The sequence below is a fragment of the Sorex fumeus genome, unplaced genomic scaffold (genome assembly GCF_029834395.1).
Source record: "Sorex fumeus unplaced genomic scaffold, SorFum_2.1 ptg000043l, whole genome shotgun sequence".
NCBI lineage: Eukaryota > Metazoa > Chordata > Mammalia > Eulipotyphla > Soricidae > Sorex > Sorex fumeus.
Genome location: NW_026606100.1, coordinates 9,760,065 through 9,778,422, shown reverse-complemented (window position 1 = coordinate 9,778,422; position 18,358 = coordinate 9,760,065). Strand labels below are relative to the sequence as shown.

At 38.2% G+C, this 18,358-nt stretch overlaps 1 protein-coding gene and 1 non-coding gene across 4 annotated transcripts in view; both read right to left on the bottom strand.

Moving 5' to 3' along the window:
* Nucleotides 1–336: 336 nt before the first annotated feature.
* On the bottom strand, nt 337–466 carry LOC130029951 (U8 small nucleolar RNA). Its single transcript, XR_008793403.1, has one exon. It is a non-coding gene; the product is annotated as a U8 small nucleolar RNA (small nucleolar RNA).
* Nucleotides 467–3,700: 3,234 nt separating this feature from the next.
* The window catches only part of ASAH2 (N-acylsphingosine amidohydrolase 2), a 122,494-nt gene continuing 107,836 nt past the window's right edge, over nt 3,701–18,358 (bottom strand). For all 3 annotated transcript variants that reach the window (XM_056120628.1, XM_056120630.1, XM_056120629.1), the window contains 4 exons: nt 17,746–17,892; nt 14,194–14,253; nt 7,267–7,355; nt 3,701–3,905 (listed from right to left, as the gene is read on the bottom strand). In XM_056120628.1, coding sequence (XP_055976603.1) covers nt 3,725–3,905; nt 7,267–7,355; nt 14,194–14,253; nt 17,746–17,892 — 477 coding nt within the window. In that variant the 3' untranslated portion in view covers nt 3,701–3,724. The remainder of the gene's footprint in view (nt 3,906–7,266; nt 7,356–14,193; nt 14,254–17,745; nt 17,893–18,358) is intronic.

Here is an 18,358-nt window from a genome sequence, read left to right as displayed (position 1 = left end):
GAGTGCATGTACAAGTGCTATAAAAGGAAAATGCCTATTACACTTGAGAAGCATAACAGGATACACAGGGAAAGAATATTCATAAGTATATTTATTTTTTACACCTTCATTAGAATTAACTCACAAAGCAATTTAATAACTACCTGTCTTGGAAATGCTCACTTACCCTAGTAGTAAAAAGACCAACTACTATATTTCGCCCTCATTAAATCTTTGAAGGGGAAAAAAGAATTGAAGTGTTTCCCCTATGTATAGGTTGTATTCACAGTGGTCATATACATTTCTTTGCAAATGACTTACATAAAATCCACAATCACTTATTCCACTCCAGGAAGAATCAGGAGTGATTAGGGTGATGTGAGCCCTAATCACACGGAGATGTTAATCATGAATCATGCAAACTCCAATCATCATGTTCTATCTGCCCTCTGAATAGAGAACAGGTAAGGATTATTCTATCTGATGATCCCATTTTTTAAAATGTATTGATTTTCTACATGAGACCAAGTTAATTAGAAAATACAATTCATTCAAAACTACTTTCTCAAATTTATGTATTATTAAGTATTCCATTGACTGGTGACAATTTACATAATACTCATTGTAAAATACAGAGGTATCATTCAGTTCTTTTTTAAGAAGTCATAGGATCCTTAAATTCAGCATATGCAGATAATAAAAATAATAATAATTTGTTATGAGAAAAAAATCTTGACCAAACTTCTCCCTCAAACACAGTACCCAATCTTCCATAATCTCTTTCAGTTTCAGAAATTTGGCTCCAATGAGCCATTCCCACAAGTAACCATTAAAAAAGATTTGTGTGCTTTTATGAACAAAAGAGATAGAATATTATGAATATTATGAATCTGGGGAGCCTGAGAGCCTGGCAAGCTACCTAAAGTATTCAGTATGCCAAACACAGTAACAAGAAGTCTTACAATGGAGACGTTACTGGGCCCGCTCGAGCAATGAATTTGGGAAATATCTGAGCTAGAGAGATAGTACAGCAGGTAATACTTGCCTTGTTCTCTGCCAACTCAGGTTTAATTATGCACACTCCATATATTCTCTCAGTACCACCAGGGATGATTCCTGAGCACACAGCTAGGAGTCATCCCTGAACACAGTAGCCCACCACCCAAAAAAAGAATATTAGTTAAAAAGGTAATTGTGTGTGCATGTGTGCATGGCAAGTAGAACATGAATTTGGCCCAATTATAAAAGGTTTCTGGAGGAATTATGGTAAAAATGACTTTGGGTGTTTGAGATTTATTTTTTTAATTAAATCACCATCATATATATTAGTTAAAAATTGTTCATAATATTCTGAATTCATGAAGATTTAGAGTATCCCTCTTTTTTTGCAGTGATCTTTAATCAAACTGCCAGAAAGAGATCTGCATGGATTGGAAGTTGGAAGCTAGTGAGAAAACAGTTTTCTGTGGCTTACTCAGGGCCAAAAATACAGGTAGACAGAGGACTGGTTACAGAAGGATTAGCAGTGGTGTGCAATATAGCTGATACCTTGGCATGGTTACATGTAAGTAATAGGAAATCACATGCTGACTGAGGAAAGTTCAATGGGAAGACTGGACATGGTAGAAAATAACTTATAAACTCTTCTGGTGTCAAGAAAAATGCTTTAAAAATCTTATCAGTTCTAATCTAATTTACCTATCTGGGATCAACAATTTTCAGAATCACTTACACTTTTTAGCCTCCAAAGCTTTCCACTAAATTATGAGGTATCTTCAGGATATAGTGATCAATAGGCAACTTTTTAAAATTCAGATTTGAGGTCGGAGAAGTGGTACCAGGGTTTAATGCTTGCCTTGCAAGTAGTCAACCCTGGTTTGATCCCCAGCACAGAACATAATCACCTGAGAATTGCTAGGGATCACTCCTGAGCAAAAGGCAAAAAAAATGTCTTTCAACTTGTTAGAACACTTGTTAGAAGTGTTCCAGATTCTTTTTAATGCAATATAGCATGCTCAAATGGTTAAGCCACACATATATGGAGGTTGGTTTTGTTACTAATACTGCCATAATTTTAAAAAGCTGAAGCTTGTTTTGGAAATAAAGCTGCATTTCTTTTAAAATGCTAAAAGCTTTTACACACAAACAAAAGCATGCCTTACCTTTCAGAAATTTACTTTGCAGCCTGGGAGTTCCAAATTAATTTGAACAATTTCAAATGCAATTAGTAATTTCAGGCAACCTATGTCAGATTACATGTCTCAGATGAATAGTCCACAGGACCATAAAATAATTTTCAAGATAGCTTTTCCAAGTTGACTAGTGCCTCTCAACCCCAAATGAAAATACCCAACATAGACATAGACAAGTGACTTAACGATGATTGATTTTGAATGGCCTTACCAGGATTTATACATTGAATTGACTGTTTTCTCATTCAAAATAATAATCTTTAAAAATTGATACTTTCACCTCAAATATCTCACTAATTGCTACACTATATGAGACTATATTAAGTATTCTTTGATTCAACGGGTCATGATAAAAACGTGTGAGTGATAAAAATAATTGAATGATGGATTTAGAATGTTATCTTTGAAGACACTCTCCAAATCTACTGCCATTCTAATACCTATACTAATGGCAAAGCTTTGTCACTTGGTAGTGAACATAATTGGCGCAGTCAAAAATTACATAGATTAGATCTTAGGAATAAAAGATATAATTCCATGGCAAAGGGCACTTAGGAAAATACAAGGCATGACTAAAATGTTACAAGTCTGACATTCTCAGAATAGAGCTCTGAAAGTAATTCCATAAATGTTTGGAGCATTAACAACTCTGGATTCATATCAAGTCCAGGGTAACTACCTTTAAAAAACTATGCTCAATGCAGATGATTAACATGCTCTTTTTCTCTAATTGGGCTTACACATTCCTGGCCAATATACTTAAATAGTATAGTATATTTAAATAGTACTTTCTAAATGTGGCAATGGGGAAAGGTTTTATATACTCAGGATAATATATATATATATATATATATATATATATATATATATATTGCTTTTTTGGGTCACACCTGGCAATGCACAGGAGTTACTCCTGACTCTGCACTCAGGAATTACTCCTGGTGGTGGGTGCTCAGGGGACCATATGGGATGCTGGGAATTGAACTCGGGTTGGCCACGTGCTTACCCGCTGTGCTATTGCTCCAGTCCCTAATCAATGTTTTTTAAGTAATACTTTTTAAATGTGGCAATGGGGGAAGGTCTTGTAGACTCAGGCTTGTTTAAATCCACAAAACTTTAGTTTTTTCCCATCTGTAGTTGTAATCAAGCTAAATAATCTCTTAAAAGGTTTCTGTGCTATCATTTAATTATTTTGCAAATAAACTAGTTAAACATTGTTTGCATATCTTTAGCAACTTTTACAAACATTTCGGTGATTTTAGATTGAGGGAAATTATTCCTTTCAACATCATAAGATTATGGATCCCAAGGTAAGAAGCTGCTAGCACAACAATCAAATGGAAAATACACATACCTTATGATCACACACACACACACAAACACACACACACACACAGAGAAACATTTTCCATTAGCACTAAATAATCTGTCCCCGTACAGGGACAATTATAATATTTAACATAATAATTTACATTTACATAAATTTAATTACATAAATTATATATAGTATAATTGTATATATTCTTCAAATGATTGTTCAACTTTTCATCACATCAAACAACTTCGAAACTGGAAGAAGTGCCTTCAAATGGAAGCAATGTCGGCTTGAGAAATCCCTGTTTCCGAGAGTGTCCAAAGTATCGTATTCGGTATGTTCCAGTCTGGGCAGCGTCTGGAATATGCCACTGTATTGTTGCATTGCTATGACCTGCGAGTCCCTTGTGCCAATAGAAACTGTGGATAGAAAAAAATACATCCAGGCTCATTTAAATCCACAAAACTTCAGTTTTTCCCATCTGTAGTTGTAATCAAGCTAAATAATCTCTTAAAAGGTTTCTGTGCTAACATTTGATTTTTTATGTAAGTAAACTAGTTAAGCATTGTTTGCACATCTTTAGCAACTTTTAGGAACATTTCCATGGTTTCACATTGAGGAAAACTATACTTTCAACATCATAAGGTAAAGAGCTGCTAACACAACAATCAAATTGCACACACTTAAAAATACTTCAGAGAAACAGAGGTTAATATTTACTTTCTCAAAGAGGTTCTTTAAGAAAAAGCAACTGAGAACTAAAAGCAGCATCAGAGAACATTGAAGGCACTTTTGGCACTTTAGTGGTGGTGAAGGTGTAGAAATTTTATATAGCAAAAACATAAACATTAACACAATTTTAACAGATTATCTCAGTAAATAATAATTTTTAAAGGAAAAAAGCCATTGGAGCTAGGGACAGGGTTAGTGAAGGAGAAAACAAAACAATCATCGGTATAATTATCGTTTTTTGAACTACCTTTCAAATTATTTGAGGGATGAATAAACTACTGATTTCAAAATGTTTTGCCTGGTAGAAATTAAAATGCAGAATAACTTCTGATGGTGTTCAGGGAAAGTACATGGTACCACAGGCCAAACTGGACTATGCTGCATGAAAGGAAAGCACCCAACCCACCCTCTGTACTATCTCTCTGGCACAAGAAACATTTTTTAAAGTGATTAACTGGCATGGAGAAAGTGACACAAGACTGGAATTGATAGTACAGTGAGTAGGGCATTTGCTTTGCATGAGGTTAGTCCCGGTTCAATATCCAGCATATCATAAGATCTTGCAGCATCGCCAGGAGTAATTGCTGAGTGCAGAACCAGGAGTAACCCCTGATCATCACCAGTGTGACCCAAAAACCAAAAAATGAAAAAAATAGAAAGTGATACAAAAGCCTCTTTAAAGAGATGTCATTCAAACTGAACTCAGACAGAGGAAGAACAGTCCAGGAAAAAAAAAAAACTAAAAAAATGCAAAGCGTCTGAAAATGTGCAAGTTCAAGTAGAGAATACAGTCAATAGGATTAGGGCAGTATGCTATGCAAGAATGAATAGGATAAGAGAAAGATGGAGGCAGATCCATCTAGTCATTATAGACTATGACAGGGAGTTTAGGGACTCTTTTAAATAAAGTGAAACATAACAAGCTAACTCACTGATACTCTCAGTTAAGTAAATCCCCTGACACAGTGGATGTACTCAACATTCTGTTTCTTACTGATAGACCCCGTGATCCCCACAAATAGTTGCTAACATTATTGCTGATGTACAATAGAGAGGTCTAAATACAGATTCAGTGTTTACGCTTATTCTCCTTGGGGGGGTTCTCTAAATAAATCACCATTTTTATTATCTATACAGTATTATTTGAACAATATAAATGTACTTTAAAAACTAACCTAATGCCATATACAGATTTTAATCCTATGACGCTATAAGAAAAGATAAACACATGAAGCAACACAGATGGAACTGGAGGGTATCATGTGAAGTGAAATAAATCAGAGAAAGATAAATATCAGATGATCTCACTCATCTGTAGTATAGAGAGTGACACAGCAAAATAATTGACAATACCAAACAATTACAAACACTTGGCACTAGGATGTAAAACAAACAACCCTGTATTTTGTGTGTATGGGGTGGGGTGGGGGATGCAGGGGGATTTGGGAGGAGACCTGCCTAGATGTGATATAGAGATGGAGGTGGAGGGTTTGAGCACCTTGGTGGAGGAAGAGTGCAATAATTTTCCATACTGATAACATAAACTTTAATAGTATTGTAGCACCTAAGTGCTAATACATCTTCAGAATTTTAAACTTAGAATATTAAGTATTTAAATAAAACAATTTGTATCCTGAAGTATCCTAAATATCAGGGGCAAAATTCTGCCCAGATTTTCATATGACTACCAAATAAATCACAACAAGGTCAAATCTCTATTTTCAGTTCATCATGTAAACCAAACCAACATACAAAAACCTATCTAATTTATGATGTTCTAAATTAGATAAAAATTTCAAAAATTTTTGCTCATATCCATGCCCTTATTCTATAGAATGAAATTTATAGATAGGAATGGAATTTTTAAAAATTTCAGATATTTAAGTTTTTAAAATATCTATCATTTTTAGTTATTTGAGTAGAAAAAAATCACAGAGCTTCCTCTCTATGAGAATTAAATGAGCCTTATAGCACGGGTAGGGCGTTGGCCTTCCAAGCGGCCAATATGGCCGACCCGAGTTCGATTGCTCCGCCCCTCTCAGAGAGCCCGGCAAGCTACCGAGAGTATTCGATATGCCAGACACAGTAACAACAAAGTCTCCAATGGAGACGTTACTGGGCCCGCTCGAGCAAATCGACGATCAACGGGAGGGCCTTTACCTTTACCTTTACCTTTACCTCCTTGCTTATGAAAGAGTAAAAGTAAGAGTTAAAAGTTCAAATTCCTTGTCTTTTGTGTTCTGTGAATTCAAACGAAGAGTCAAAATGTGCAAAACAGCCAGAGATATAGTTTAGGGAGTAAGGCACTTGCCTTACATACTACTGATTTCCAGTTCCATTCTCAGCATCAAATGGCCCCTGGCACACTGGAATGTGCCCAGAATCAGGAGTAGGCCTGAAGCCAGGAATAGCCCACCCAGAGCATCAATGTCTGTGATACAAAAACCCAAAACCAATGAGGTCACAGTGATAGTACATTTGGTAGGTAACTTGGTGACCCACCCAGGTTCAAGCCCCAGCACTCCATAGAGTACCCCGAGCTTCACCAGGAGTGATAACTAGTGCAGAGCTAGGATTAAGTCCTGAGCACCGCTGGGTGTAACCCTCAACAAAAACCAAAAACCAAACAAACAAACAAACAAAAACAGGCAAAACATATTGAGGATAGACTGGCCATTTCCCCCAAATGAAGGTCAGCCATCTGGACAACTGCATCCAGAGCCCATTTCAATCAATTCACAAAAAGCAAGTAAGCATTTTGGTACTGTCTGTGACCATGAGAATGAAACAAAACTCACATGTTTATATGAAAGGAGGTCATGCCTTCACTAGTATTTACACTTACAGTCACTATACTACAATATTTGGTAATAAAACAGAAACAAATAATAGTCTAACATATCAACTAAATAGAAATATGGCCAGAAGGCTCTTTGGGAGTTTAAAATTAGTAATAGTGGGTATTGAGCCAGTCTTCCCATTTATCTTCCCTATGTAACCAACTGTTGCCAAGGCTTGAATAAGAGAATGCTCCGTAGATGCACTCACCGAGTTTCCCACGAGGCATCATTATGCACTACCTGCCAGGCTGCTGAAGGGGCCTCATATCTCTCCACAGTGAGGAAGGTGTCATAGGTCTGAAATGCAATGAACACAACTGATCAGATACTGAATAATGGCAGAAAGATCTGCCTATAAATATGCCCGTATTTACTCCCACCTAAAATATTCTTTCTCTAAAAATGCATTCAATTTCACCCCATTATATGTGTTCTTCTAAGAGTAACATAATGTCTTCAAAACAGCTATTGAAAACCAGGATTTTTCTGTGTAGAAAATTGGGGGGGGAGCATAATTTCAGAACTTACAGCAAATTTTGGAAATTGGGACAATAAATAGATGGAACAAAACTTGTTAATTTTTAAAAGGTAAATTAAATTTTTTCATGGCATATTTATTGATCTGTATTCTGAAACTTTCTCTGGTCACCTCAAGATGTAGGAAAGAAAAGAAGAAAATCTTTTATCTTCTCCATCTCCGGGAAAATGAATTATTAGTAAATGGACTTTTCCAGTAAAAGAATTAAGAAGAATGCATAAACATTTCTTGTATGGTATGGTACTCCTTATATTTTGGCATAACTGATTCTTAGAAAACACATCTGAAACCGGTTTTATTTTCCCATTAGAAATTACTAGAGTAACTTGGTGACTTTTAAGCTAAGGGGAAAGGGTGTCTAGAAGCCTTTATATTTCTCCTTGTCTTGCACTCCTGGGCCAACTGGTCTCTCCTTGTATGTAATATCACCCATTTGCCCCCTTTCTAGCAAATACTTTGGAAAGAACTCTATACATTTTAACATAAAACATAAATTATGTTGAACCAAAGAAAAAATTCTAGAGTAAGTGGTTTTAGACCAAAACTTCAGCTTCAAATCACTTGATCACTTGACATCCTGTTACTCATCGATTTGCTCAAGCGGGCACCACCAATGTCTCCATTCGCCCCTGTCACGTGCTAATGTAGCCCAATGGCGTCTGCTCTTTCTAGGAACACAAACAGCCTCAAACCGATCATCCAGGGTCTTGACAAAGAAGTCTACCATCTCATAGGTGGGTGGCCAGGCGATTTTTTGACGTCCCATGGAATCCAGTCATTAATTGCTCTAGTCCAGTAGTCATTTCCAAATCTCATTACATGTCCAGCCCATCTGATTTTTGACGCCTTGGCAAATGAGACAGTGTCCCTGATTCTCAATCATTGACAGAGGTCGGAACTCCAGATTCTTTCTCTCACTTCAGTGAAGCATGATAGTCCAAGCATAGCTCTTTTGATTCCTCTTTGGGAGACCCAAATAGCATTCTCATCCTGATTTCATAGGGCCCAGGTCTCTGAGGCATATGTTAATGCAGGACGAACAGTGGAATCAAAGAGATGTGCCCAGAGTCAGAGTTTCTTCATCCTCTTAGCTATTTCCTTGAAGCTCTTGAAGGCGTTCCAAGTCGCTCTCTTCCTCCTGCACAACTCAGGTGCCAGGTCATTCATCATGTTTACTTCTCGACCTAGGAACACATAAATGCTGCATTTGGAGATGTTCATTTCGTTGAGAGCAAATGGAATATCAGGAACGAGTCCATTTCTCATAAACATTGTCTTCATGAGATTCAGCTATAGTCCGACCTTTCCACACTCATGGTTGAAGTTGGCCAGCATTTGTGCTGCTTGCCTAATGTTTGGTGTTATAAGAACGATGTCATCAGCAAAGCGGAGGTGGTATAGATGCCGGCCGTCTATCTTCACTCCCATTCCTTCCCATTCCAGTCGTTGCATGATGTTCTTGAGCATGACACTGAAGAGTTTCTGTGAAATGATATCACCCTGCCGAACCCTTCTCTTGACATGGATGATAACTTTCTTGTAGAATGATGAGATCCTGGTAGTGAATCCATAAAACAGCTCATGGAGGATCCTGATGTATTGACTTTGAACACCCTGTTTGGCTAGGACTTTGATGATCACTTCCGTCTCAAAAGAATCAAAGGCCTTCTTTAAATCAATGAATGCTAGACAGAGTGGCATCTTGAACTCCCGAGAAACCTCAGTGAGCTTGGTTATTGTGTGGGTATGGTCGATCATGCTGAATCTTTTTCAGAACCCGACTTGCTCACATGGTTGTCCTTCATCTAATGTTCTGCCAATCCTATTCAGGATGACTCGTGTGAATAGCTTATAGACGACAGACAACAGGCAGATCAGGCGATGGTTGTCAATATCGTGGATGCCTTCCTTCTTGTACAATAGTACAGTCCTGCTGTTTTTCCATTGGTACAGAACCTTGCATTCAGACAGGTAGCGTATGAAGAGCCAAGCCATTGTATTGATAAGTACTGACAGCAGATTCTTCAGGTGTTCAGGTCTGACTTTTACTGGGCCGGGTGCTGTTTGCTTCTTTACTGTTGAAATGGCTTCTCGTGTTTTGGAAGGGAGAACTTTGGGAACAACATATCCATCCTGCAGAATTTGGTATGTGGTCAGGTGTACATGGCTATTGAAGAGATCCAAGTAGAAGTCATGGATAATCTTCTTCATTGCCCTTCTGGAAGATGTGATAGATCCATCAGGACGTCTAAGGGGAGTCATCTTGGTCTTGTAGTTGGCGATGGACAGGCGGGCATTGTGAATGCTTTTCCCAGCTTCTGCCTAATCTGCCAGCATTGCTGGTCTTTTCTCCTTGAGGCCTTCCTTGATCGCTTCTCTGCACTGCTTTGCGAGCTTGGACGTTTGCTTGCAGTTGCCTGAGGCTTGCGCCAAGCCACATTGACAAATGATCTTGAGAGTTTTCAAAGACAGGCATCTTTTTGTGGCTATCTGTCTCTTGGCCTTCTTTACACAATCATGGAGGTGCTGAACCAGTTGATCATATTCCTCGTCAACGTTGTCAATGATGGCATCTTCCCATGTTGATGCAATAATGCCAAAGAGCTCCCAGTTGGTGGTCGTTCTGGGAGTTCTCTTCTTAAACTTTGCAGCCCTTTCTCCCCACTCTGTGAAGTAGAATTTTGCCTGAAGGAGACAGTGGCTCCTACCCCCTTTAGAATTTTAGGACAACAGTGACATCAGTCAGGCAAAACTGTTGATTGAATATGATGTGGTCAATTTTGTTGTGGAACCGTCCACCAGGAGACTCCCATGTCCAACGTTTAGATTCAGCCTTCTGGAATTGTGAGTTACCATGGATGGTCTTGGACGACATGATGAACTGGGAAAGTCTCTCACCCTGTTCATTCCATTCTAGGCCATGGGTCCCGATGTGAAGTTATTTGGCTGATTTTCTCGGTTCTATCTTGGCATTAAAATCACTGACAATGATCTTGTAGAAGGTGTGGTCTTCTTTATAGAACTTCTCCAGCTCCATGTGGAACTTCTCAATTTCTTCTTCATCATAATTGAATGTTGATGCGTAGACAACGAAGATAGAAACTGCTGGCAATGAGCCACATCTATTCAAGTGTAATCATCCAATTTGGTTTGTTAGGCATTAGAATGAATCAATGTTTATGGCCAAGTTCATGTTGACAAGGCCTCTGATTCCTCTTTTGTTGCATGGTCCAAGGAACAGTTCTTCCTCCGTGTCGAAAATGGCATGATGTGATTGATGCCTTCTAGTCTTGGTCGCACTTGATCTTTCACGCTTGCACCATCAAGTCCTTGATGGATGCATCCGATGCCAGTGTAAGTGCATTGAAAGTGCAGACAGTCATTTTTGTCCTTTGTTTTGGCGGCCTAGGTCGGCCCTGAGATTTTATCAGCCTCTCCTTCCTTATCCTTCTTAACGCTGCCATATTGGGGGCTCTTTCAGGGTCAGGGGAATGAGACCCATTGTATTTACTGGTTTGGGCATATCAAATACACCACGGATAGCTTGCCAGGCTCTGCCGTGTGGGCAGAACACTCTCAGTAGCTTGCCTCACTGAGAGGGATAGAGGCTTTTAATAAAATAATAAATTTATTATTTAACTTCAAATAAATAATGTATTTGAATAATGCAACATTTTAAAAGATACAAAGGCCAGGCTGGAGGTAGATAGATAGTAAAGTAACGATGGTGTTTTCCTTTCATGAGGCCAAACACTGTTGGATGCCCCCTCTCCCCGCCCAGCACTGTATATGGTCCCCTAGCCCCACCAGGGAGCACTGTCACCAGTAATCCCTGAGTACTGCAGGATACATGCTCCTACCTCACCCCCACCCTTGAAAAGGGAAAAAAAGATACAAAAACCCTAAATGTCCAATTTTCCATAAAAATCTTTAGATTCTAGAATTTGAAGGTATGAACCCCCAATTTATAGATCTAGAACTCAGATTATAGAATGAGACAAAGCTGAAAAATATGTACTATATGCTTCTCCTTTCCCTACCTCCTGATAGTAATCACACCCAGATGCATAATAAGTTAATCTCCTGAGGGATCAATTTATCTATCCAAAAATAGAAATACTAAAACTTAACTCATTGTGTATTAGTAAGGAGTAAATTGGACTCATGTGATAATGCATATACAGCACTTGGCCCAGAGCAAGCAAATATTGGGTATGCAAGAAATAGTTCTGATGAAAAGATGATTACTAATAACAATGAATATTAGAAAAATTTTAATGAGAGAAACTACTCTAATTATAGGGCTTTAAGAATTTTGTTTTTCCTCTCCATGATGACAATGATGATAGCATTTCTCCACGCTAAGGATAATAAATGACAATGCATCCTGCCATTTTGCTCAAAGACTGATTTCATCAGAAAAATATATTATAAACATATAAATATTCTGGCTTAGCTTCAGTGCCAAGAGAAATTATTTCAAACAGGTGCATGTTTATTATCCAGGAAGAACATTTTCCCCAGTGTCATATTTGATTATGTCATATTACTACAATTATTATCACAACAGTAATGATCTTTTAATGATCAGAAATAGGAGTGTTCATTTGGAAGGAAAGTAGCATGGAATATAAGTGAATATAACCACTGGAAAGGGTAACTCACCAAAGGCATGATAATTCCTTAGTTGCAGTAAAATAATTTTAGACCTTGAAAATCACTTTGATATGCTCACTTTTATTTTTCTATGCATATTAGCTTATTGTTTAAATTTTTACTACTAGAATATGGCCAGTTGTTATTTATATAGTTATATCAACATTCTAATGGATTTACAGAAGAGTAAAATTAGTTATTTTTTAACATATTGCATATGCATATATGTTAATATATCAATATACCTATGTGATAAAAATGAAAAGATATGAAATTATATGTCCAGAACAAACTGTTAACCTTGAAGAACTGTATAAAGTTTGTGGAATGGGGTACCTTCATATTCTATCTGATGTGGTTTTTCATCATTTGTGTACTAAACTTGTATTTATTTCTTGGGGTCCTTTTCAAAATGTAAATAAATACCCTACTAGTCAAATACCTACTAGTGCCAGTAGTGATGAGTAGGAAAATAGCCAGTGCAGAATAAAGGAAGCACATGGACATCTATCCATGATGATTTCACATTAGAGGCATCACAGCCAGAAGAGAAAAAAATCAAAGACACAGTTGACTAGGTTCTTTCATTATTTTACCAAATATAGTAAAGGTAAAGGTAAAGGCCCTCCCGTTGATCGTCGATTTGCTCGAGCGGGCCCAGTAACGTCTCCATTGGAGACTTTGTTGTTACTGTGTTTGGCATATCGAATACTCTCGGTAGCTTGCCGGGCTCTCCGAGAGGGGCGGAGGAATCGAACTCGGGTCGGCCATGTTGGCCGCTTGTAAGGCGAACGCCCTACCGCTGTGCTATCGCTCCAGCCCACCAAATATAGTAGAGTTTTAAAATTTAAATACAAAACTGGAATTGTGTCAAATTGTGTCAAATTCTCAAGAAATAATACAATTTTTATTGTTGTGCTATACATGCTCCTAGGTTAAATATTTCCTGAGTATCATTTTCCAGACTATTTCATACTGTGCCCAACAAAAAATTTATCACGTCTTTAAAAAAAATGTAGGATATTGGAAACTTTTAACCTTGTGTAGTTAGCTTAGAGGATTAATATTTAAAAGTTATCTTAAATTGAACTCCCATTTGACCCAGGAATCCCACTTCTGGGAATATACCCTGAGGGCCAAAAACACACAGCAGAAACACCATCTGCACTCCTCGATTCATTGCAGCACTATTCACCATAGCCAGAATCTGGAAACAACCCGAGTGCCCGAGAACAGATGAATGGATAGAGAAGCTATGGCACATTTACACAATGGAATACTACGTAACTCTTGGGGAAAAAGAAGTCACAAAATTTTCCTATAAATGAATGGACATGGAGAGTATCATGCTGAGTAAAATGAGTCAGAAGGAGAGGGACAGATATAGAATGACTGCATTTATTTGTGGTGTATAAAATATATTACATATATTAGAAGATTAATATCCATGGCCAGAGAAAACAAGGGGTAGGAGGACTGGTCAATGGTTGGAACTAACCACAAGTGTGGGGGGGGGCTGAGGGTAGATAAGATAGAGAAGAGACAAGTATGACAATAATAGCAGGGAATGATCACACTGGACAAGATCTGAGGGTTAAAAGTAGGCAAAGATATATTCTTGGTAACCTTTCAATATCAATATTGCAAATCACAATGCCTAAAAGGAGAGAGAAGAGGGGGATAGGGGAGGGGAAAAAAGGGGAGGGGGAGGCAGGAGGAAGAGGTTGGAGGAGGAGGCAGGAGGAGGAGGAGGAGGAGAAGGAGAACCTGAGGACACTGGTGCTGGGAAATGTACACTTGTGGAAGGATGGGTGTTGGAATCCTGCATAACTGAAACCCAATAAGGAAAAGCTTTGCAAGGGTCTATCTCACAGAAATGCAATAAAAAAGTTAGAAAAATTTTTTTTCTTAAGTTTGTAAAAAAGAATCATTAAAGCTTACTCGATTTTCTGCAGAATTCTTTGGGTTGGCACCTACAAAGGTAACTTCAGCAATTTCTCCCTAAAAACAAATATTTATTTTATGAGTTACAATAAATCTTTCCCATGCTCATACTTGAGGCATTATTTATTAAACAGGTTATGATCTTAGCTATATATAGATATATATGTATGCACATATATATACATGCAATATTAACCAAATAAGTCATCTTCTAAGAACACTAGAGAACATGCTCTGCAACAATGATCATAGAAACATGAAACCACGGGATTGCTCCAGAATTTTGCGCCAATAACCTTATGTAGGGCTGGAGCGATAGCACAGCAGGTAGGGTGTTTGCCTTGCACACAGCCGACCCAGGTCTGAATGCTTCATCCCTCTCGGAGAGCCCGGCAAGCTATCAAGAATATCTCGCCCACACGGCAAAGCCTGGCAAGCTACCTATGGCGTCTTTGATATGTCAAAAACAGTAACAAGTCTCACAATGGAGACATTACTGGTGCCCGCTCAAGCAGATTGATGAACAGTGGGAGGACAGTGCTACAGTGCTAATCTTATGTATATCTGATTCAGATAAAAAGCATAGAACTATAGTGCATACTAGAAAGAGTACATTTAAATTTATTCTTCAGCTATTTAATATTTTCTCTGACCTCCCTGCGATACACACATAAGAGACAGAATGAAGCAAATCAAATTTTCTTACCCACATATAAATGTCCCAAATTTTAAAAAGTGATAAAACTGTGTGTTTATCTTTCAACCTGAAACAACTTTTAAAACCTAAAAATATCTGTATTATATAATATTATATAATGGTTTTAAAGATAATCGACATCAGACCATGAAAATAGTGATCGTTGGGTAATAGAAAACAAAATTCCTATTTGTTGTTATTCTTTAAACCTTCTAGAATATACACCCAAATTTTTTCTGTGTGTCAGTGGAAACAATAAGTTTCGACTTGTTTTCCAAGTTCTAGTCCACATTAAAAAATTTTTTAATAAAAATTTGTCATGATTGAAAGTCAGTGATGACTATTTCAATAGAGATGTCCTGTTTAACTATTTACTATATTATTTATTCTCCCTTTAATGGTCTTCACAAGTTTTTATTCCTTTATTGATTTCAACAGTGAAAATACCAAACTAGTTATTGTAACTTTGAGCAAAATGTTCCAACCATCCAACTACATCTTGTATCTAATTAGCCACTGTCACTGTCCTCTTGTTGTTCATCAATTTGCTTGAGCGGGCCCAGTAATGTCTCCATTGGAAACTTTGTTGGTAAGTGTTTGGCATATCGAATACATCACGGGTAGCTTGCCAGGCTCTGCCGTGCGGGCGAGATCCTCTCGGTAGCTTGCCGGGCTCTCCGAGAGGAGTGGAGGAATAGAACTCAGGTTGGCCCTGTTGGCTGCATGCAAGGCAAACGCTCTACCGCTGTGCTATCACTCCAGTTCTAATCACTGAGTTTTTCTTATTTTTTCTATATCCAAAATTCCCTATTTATTAATACTTCTCTTAGTATAATAAGCAATCATATTACAAAGACAAAATGCCAATTCAAAAAATAGTGGTATATGATAGGTGATTTGACAAGACAGAGTGAGGGGGAAAAAATGGCCTTTCCCCAGTCAACCACATATCTAAAGCAAAACCATCCAAAACAATCCTTTTGGTAACTTGCATAGCAACCCAAAATTCAAAAATGATTAGTTATTAAAACTACTAGACATTCCTTGTATGCAGTTGACCTGGGTTTAATCCCTGTCATCTCATGTGGTCCCCAGAGCACCCAGGTGCATTACCTGAGCACATAGCCAGGAATAAACCCTGGGCACCACAGGGTGTGCCCCCAAAGCAAAAACACCAAGCACAGAATCTGCTGAATGTTTGCTGGATGCTAAATTATGAAATAATGAACCAAACCTTTTGAACCAAATAATTTTTTATCAAAATTTGAAAAACTGGGGCTGGAGAGATAGCACAGTGGGTAGGGCATTTGCCTTGCACATGGCCAACCCGGGTTCGATTCCCAGCATCCCATATGGTTCCCTGAGCACCATCAGGAGTGACTCCTGAGTGCAGAGCCAGGAGTAACCCCTGTGCATCGCCAGGTGTGACCCAAAAAGCAAAAAAAAAAATTTTTGAAAAACTGAACAAAACTACCAGTAGTCACACATTTCAATGGAAACTTTACTAACGTAGTCTTTCATTGTTGGTTTCTGTAATCAAATTTGGAGACTTTACTACTATAGTCTAAGTTTTTGTTGTTGTTTTCAATGATCAAATTTTTGGTGGGCCTGGAATGGGGTGGGGAGGCACACCCAGCAGTGCTAGGGGACTATTCCTAGCTCTGTTCTCAGGAGTGACCCCTGGAAGTTCTCAGAGAACCATATGCCTCATGGAATCAAACCACATGAACAGCAAGCAAAGCGAGTGTGCTACCTCCCTTACTATCTCTCTGGTCCTAATTAAATTTTAAAGGAACAAAGGAACAAAAGATACTCTGAGGTGGAAAAGCGAAGCTGGAATTCAAACTACTATTTATATAGCAAAATTACATTTTATAGCAAAATTATTATATAGAAAAATATAGCTAAATTCATTCATCTTTTTAAACCTGTAAGTCTGTGTATGTCTGATAAGTGGTTATCACAGAAAATTACTTCTAGTGCCATGTAGAAGTGATCAACTTCTCAATCAGATTGGAGAGAGAGGGTAGGGCTCATGCCATGCACACAACATACAGGTTTGACCCTCAGGACAACATATGGTCCCCTGACCCAAACAAGAGTGATCTCTGAGTGTAAGCCACAGCTGAGTGTGAACTCAAAAGCAAAACAAAATTAAAAAATAAATAAGAAATTTCTCAACCAAATATGCAATAAAGCTCTTCCTCAAAGATAACAGAAAAATTAAAACTGCACATAGAAAGTTCTAGAGAATCTACATAACTCCAAAAAGTTTGTTAGAAGAAATGATTTAGCAAAGTTGCAGGATAAGGTTGATATAAAATGGTAGCACCACAAATTCTGCTTCATTTCTATGAACTTTATTCCTATGCACTCCATTTCTATGTGCTTTCTAAGAGCCTTCTAAATTCTATGATCATTTATTTGAGGGAAGGAAAAAGAAAATAATTTAAATTTTAGAAATTCACTCATTTTTGTTTTAGGGCCACACCCAAAGATGCACAGTGGGTACTCCTGATTCTGCACTCAGGATCACTCCTGATGATGTGATCGGGGCACCATATGGGATGCCAGGGATCAAATCCAAGTTGGCAGCGTGCCAGGAAAGTGCCCTCTGCAACTGTACTAGAAATTCCAGGCCTAGAAATTAACTTTTACATAGCTAATGACTGAAAAATATTTTCCAGTCCCAAGTTTGCAAATCCTCTACAGAGACAGAAACAATTGTGAAAATTTTCAGTGCTACCAGTTGTTCCATGGCATGATTAGAGGCAGGTGGTGGTACTACACAAAATGCTCCAATTCCCTACACAGACTTCTGAATGATTCCAGGTTATCGTTGTGAGTCTTACCACTCTATATTGAGATTTTGTTGACTGCAGGACATCCCCAAAATTTTTGCCTATTGGTGCATTGTCATTAACATTAGGAACTAATGGGGTTATCAGTTGCTTGAAAAATGGAGGCTCTGGACCACTGCTCAAGTCAGCTACTGTGTCCTAGAAAAGAAAGCATTTCTTAAGAAACACACGTGTTAAAAACTTTCTCGCAGTAAACTCTCTCTCTCCTCTCTCTCTCTCTCTCTCTCTCCCCCCCCACCCCCACACCCCCTCTCTCTAAAAGCTTAAAACATTAGCAAAACGTGGGAGTTGGAGTGACGCTACAGAGGATAGGGCGTTTTCCTTCCACAGGGCCCACCGGGTTGGATCCTCTGCATCCGATATGGTCCTCCAAGCACTGCTAGGAGTAATTCCTGAGTACACAGCTAGGAGTAACCCCTAAGCATCACTGGGTGGGACCCAAAGAGCAAGCAAACAAACAAATCTTTAGCAAAATGCGAGGTGAAGCTTGCTAAATTAGAGCCTATTTGACCAAAGTTTGAACTTTCATTGTAAAAGAATATTTTGGTCACAGGCAACACTTTCATTCCCCTACAACAAGCGAGCTTGGAAACACACTACACAG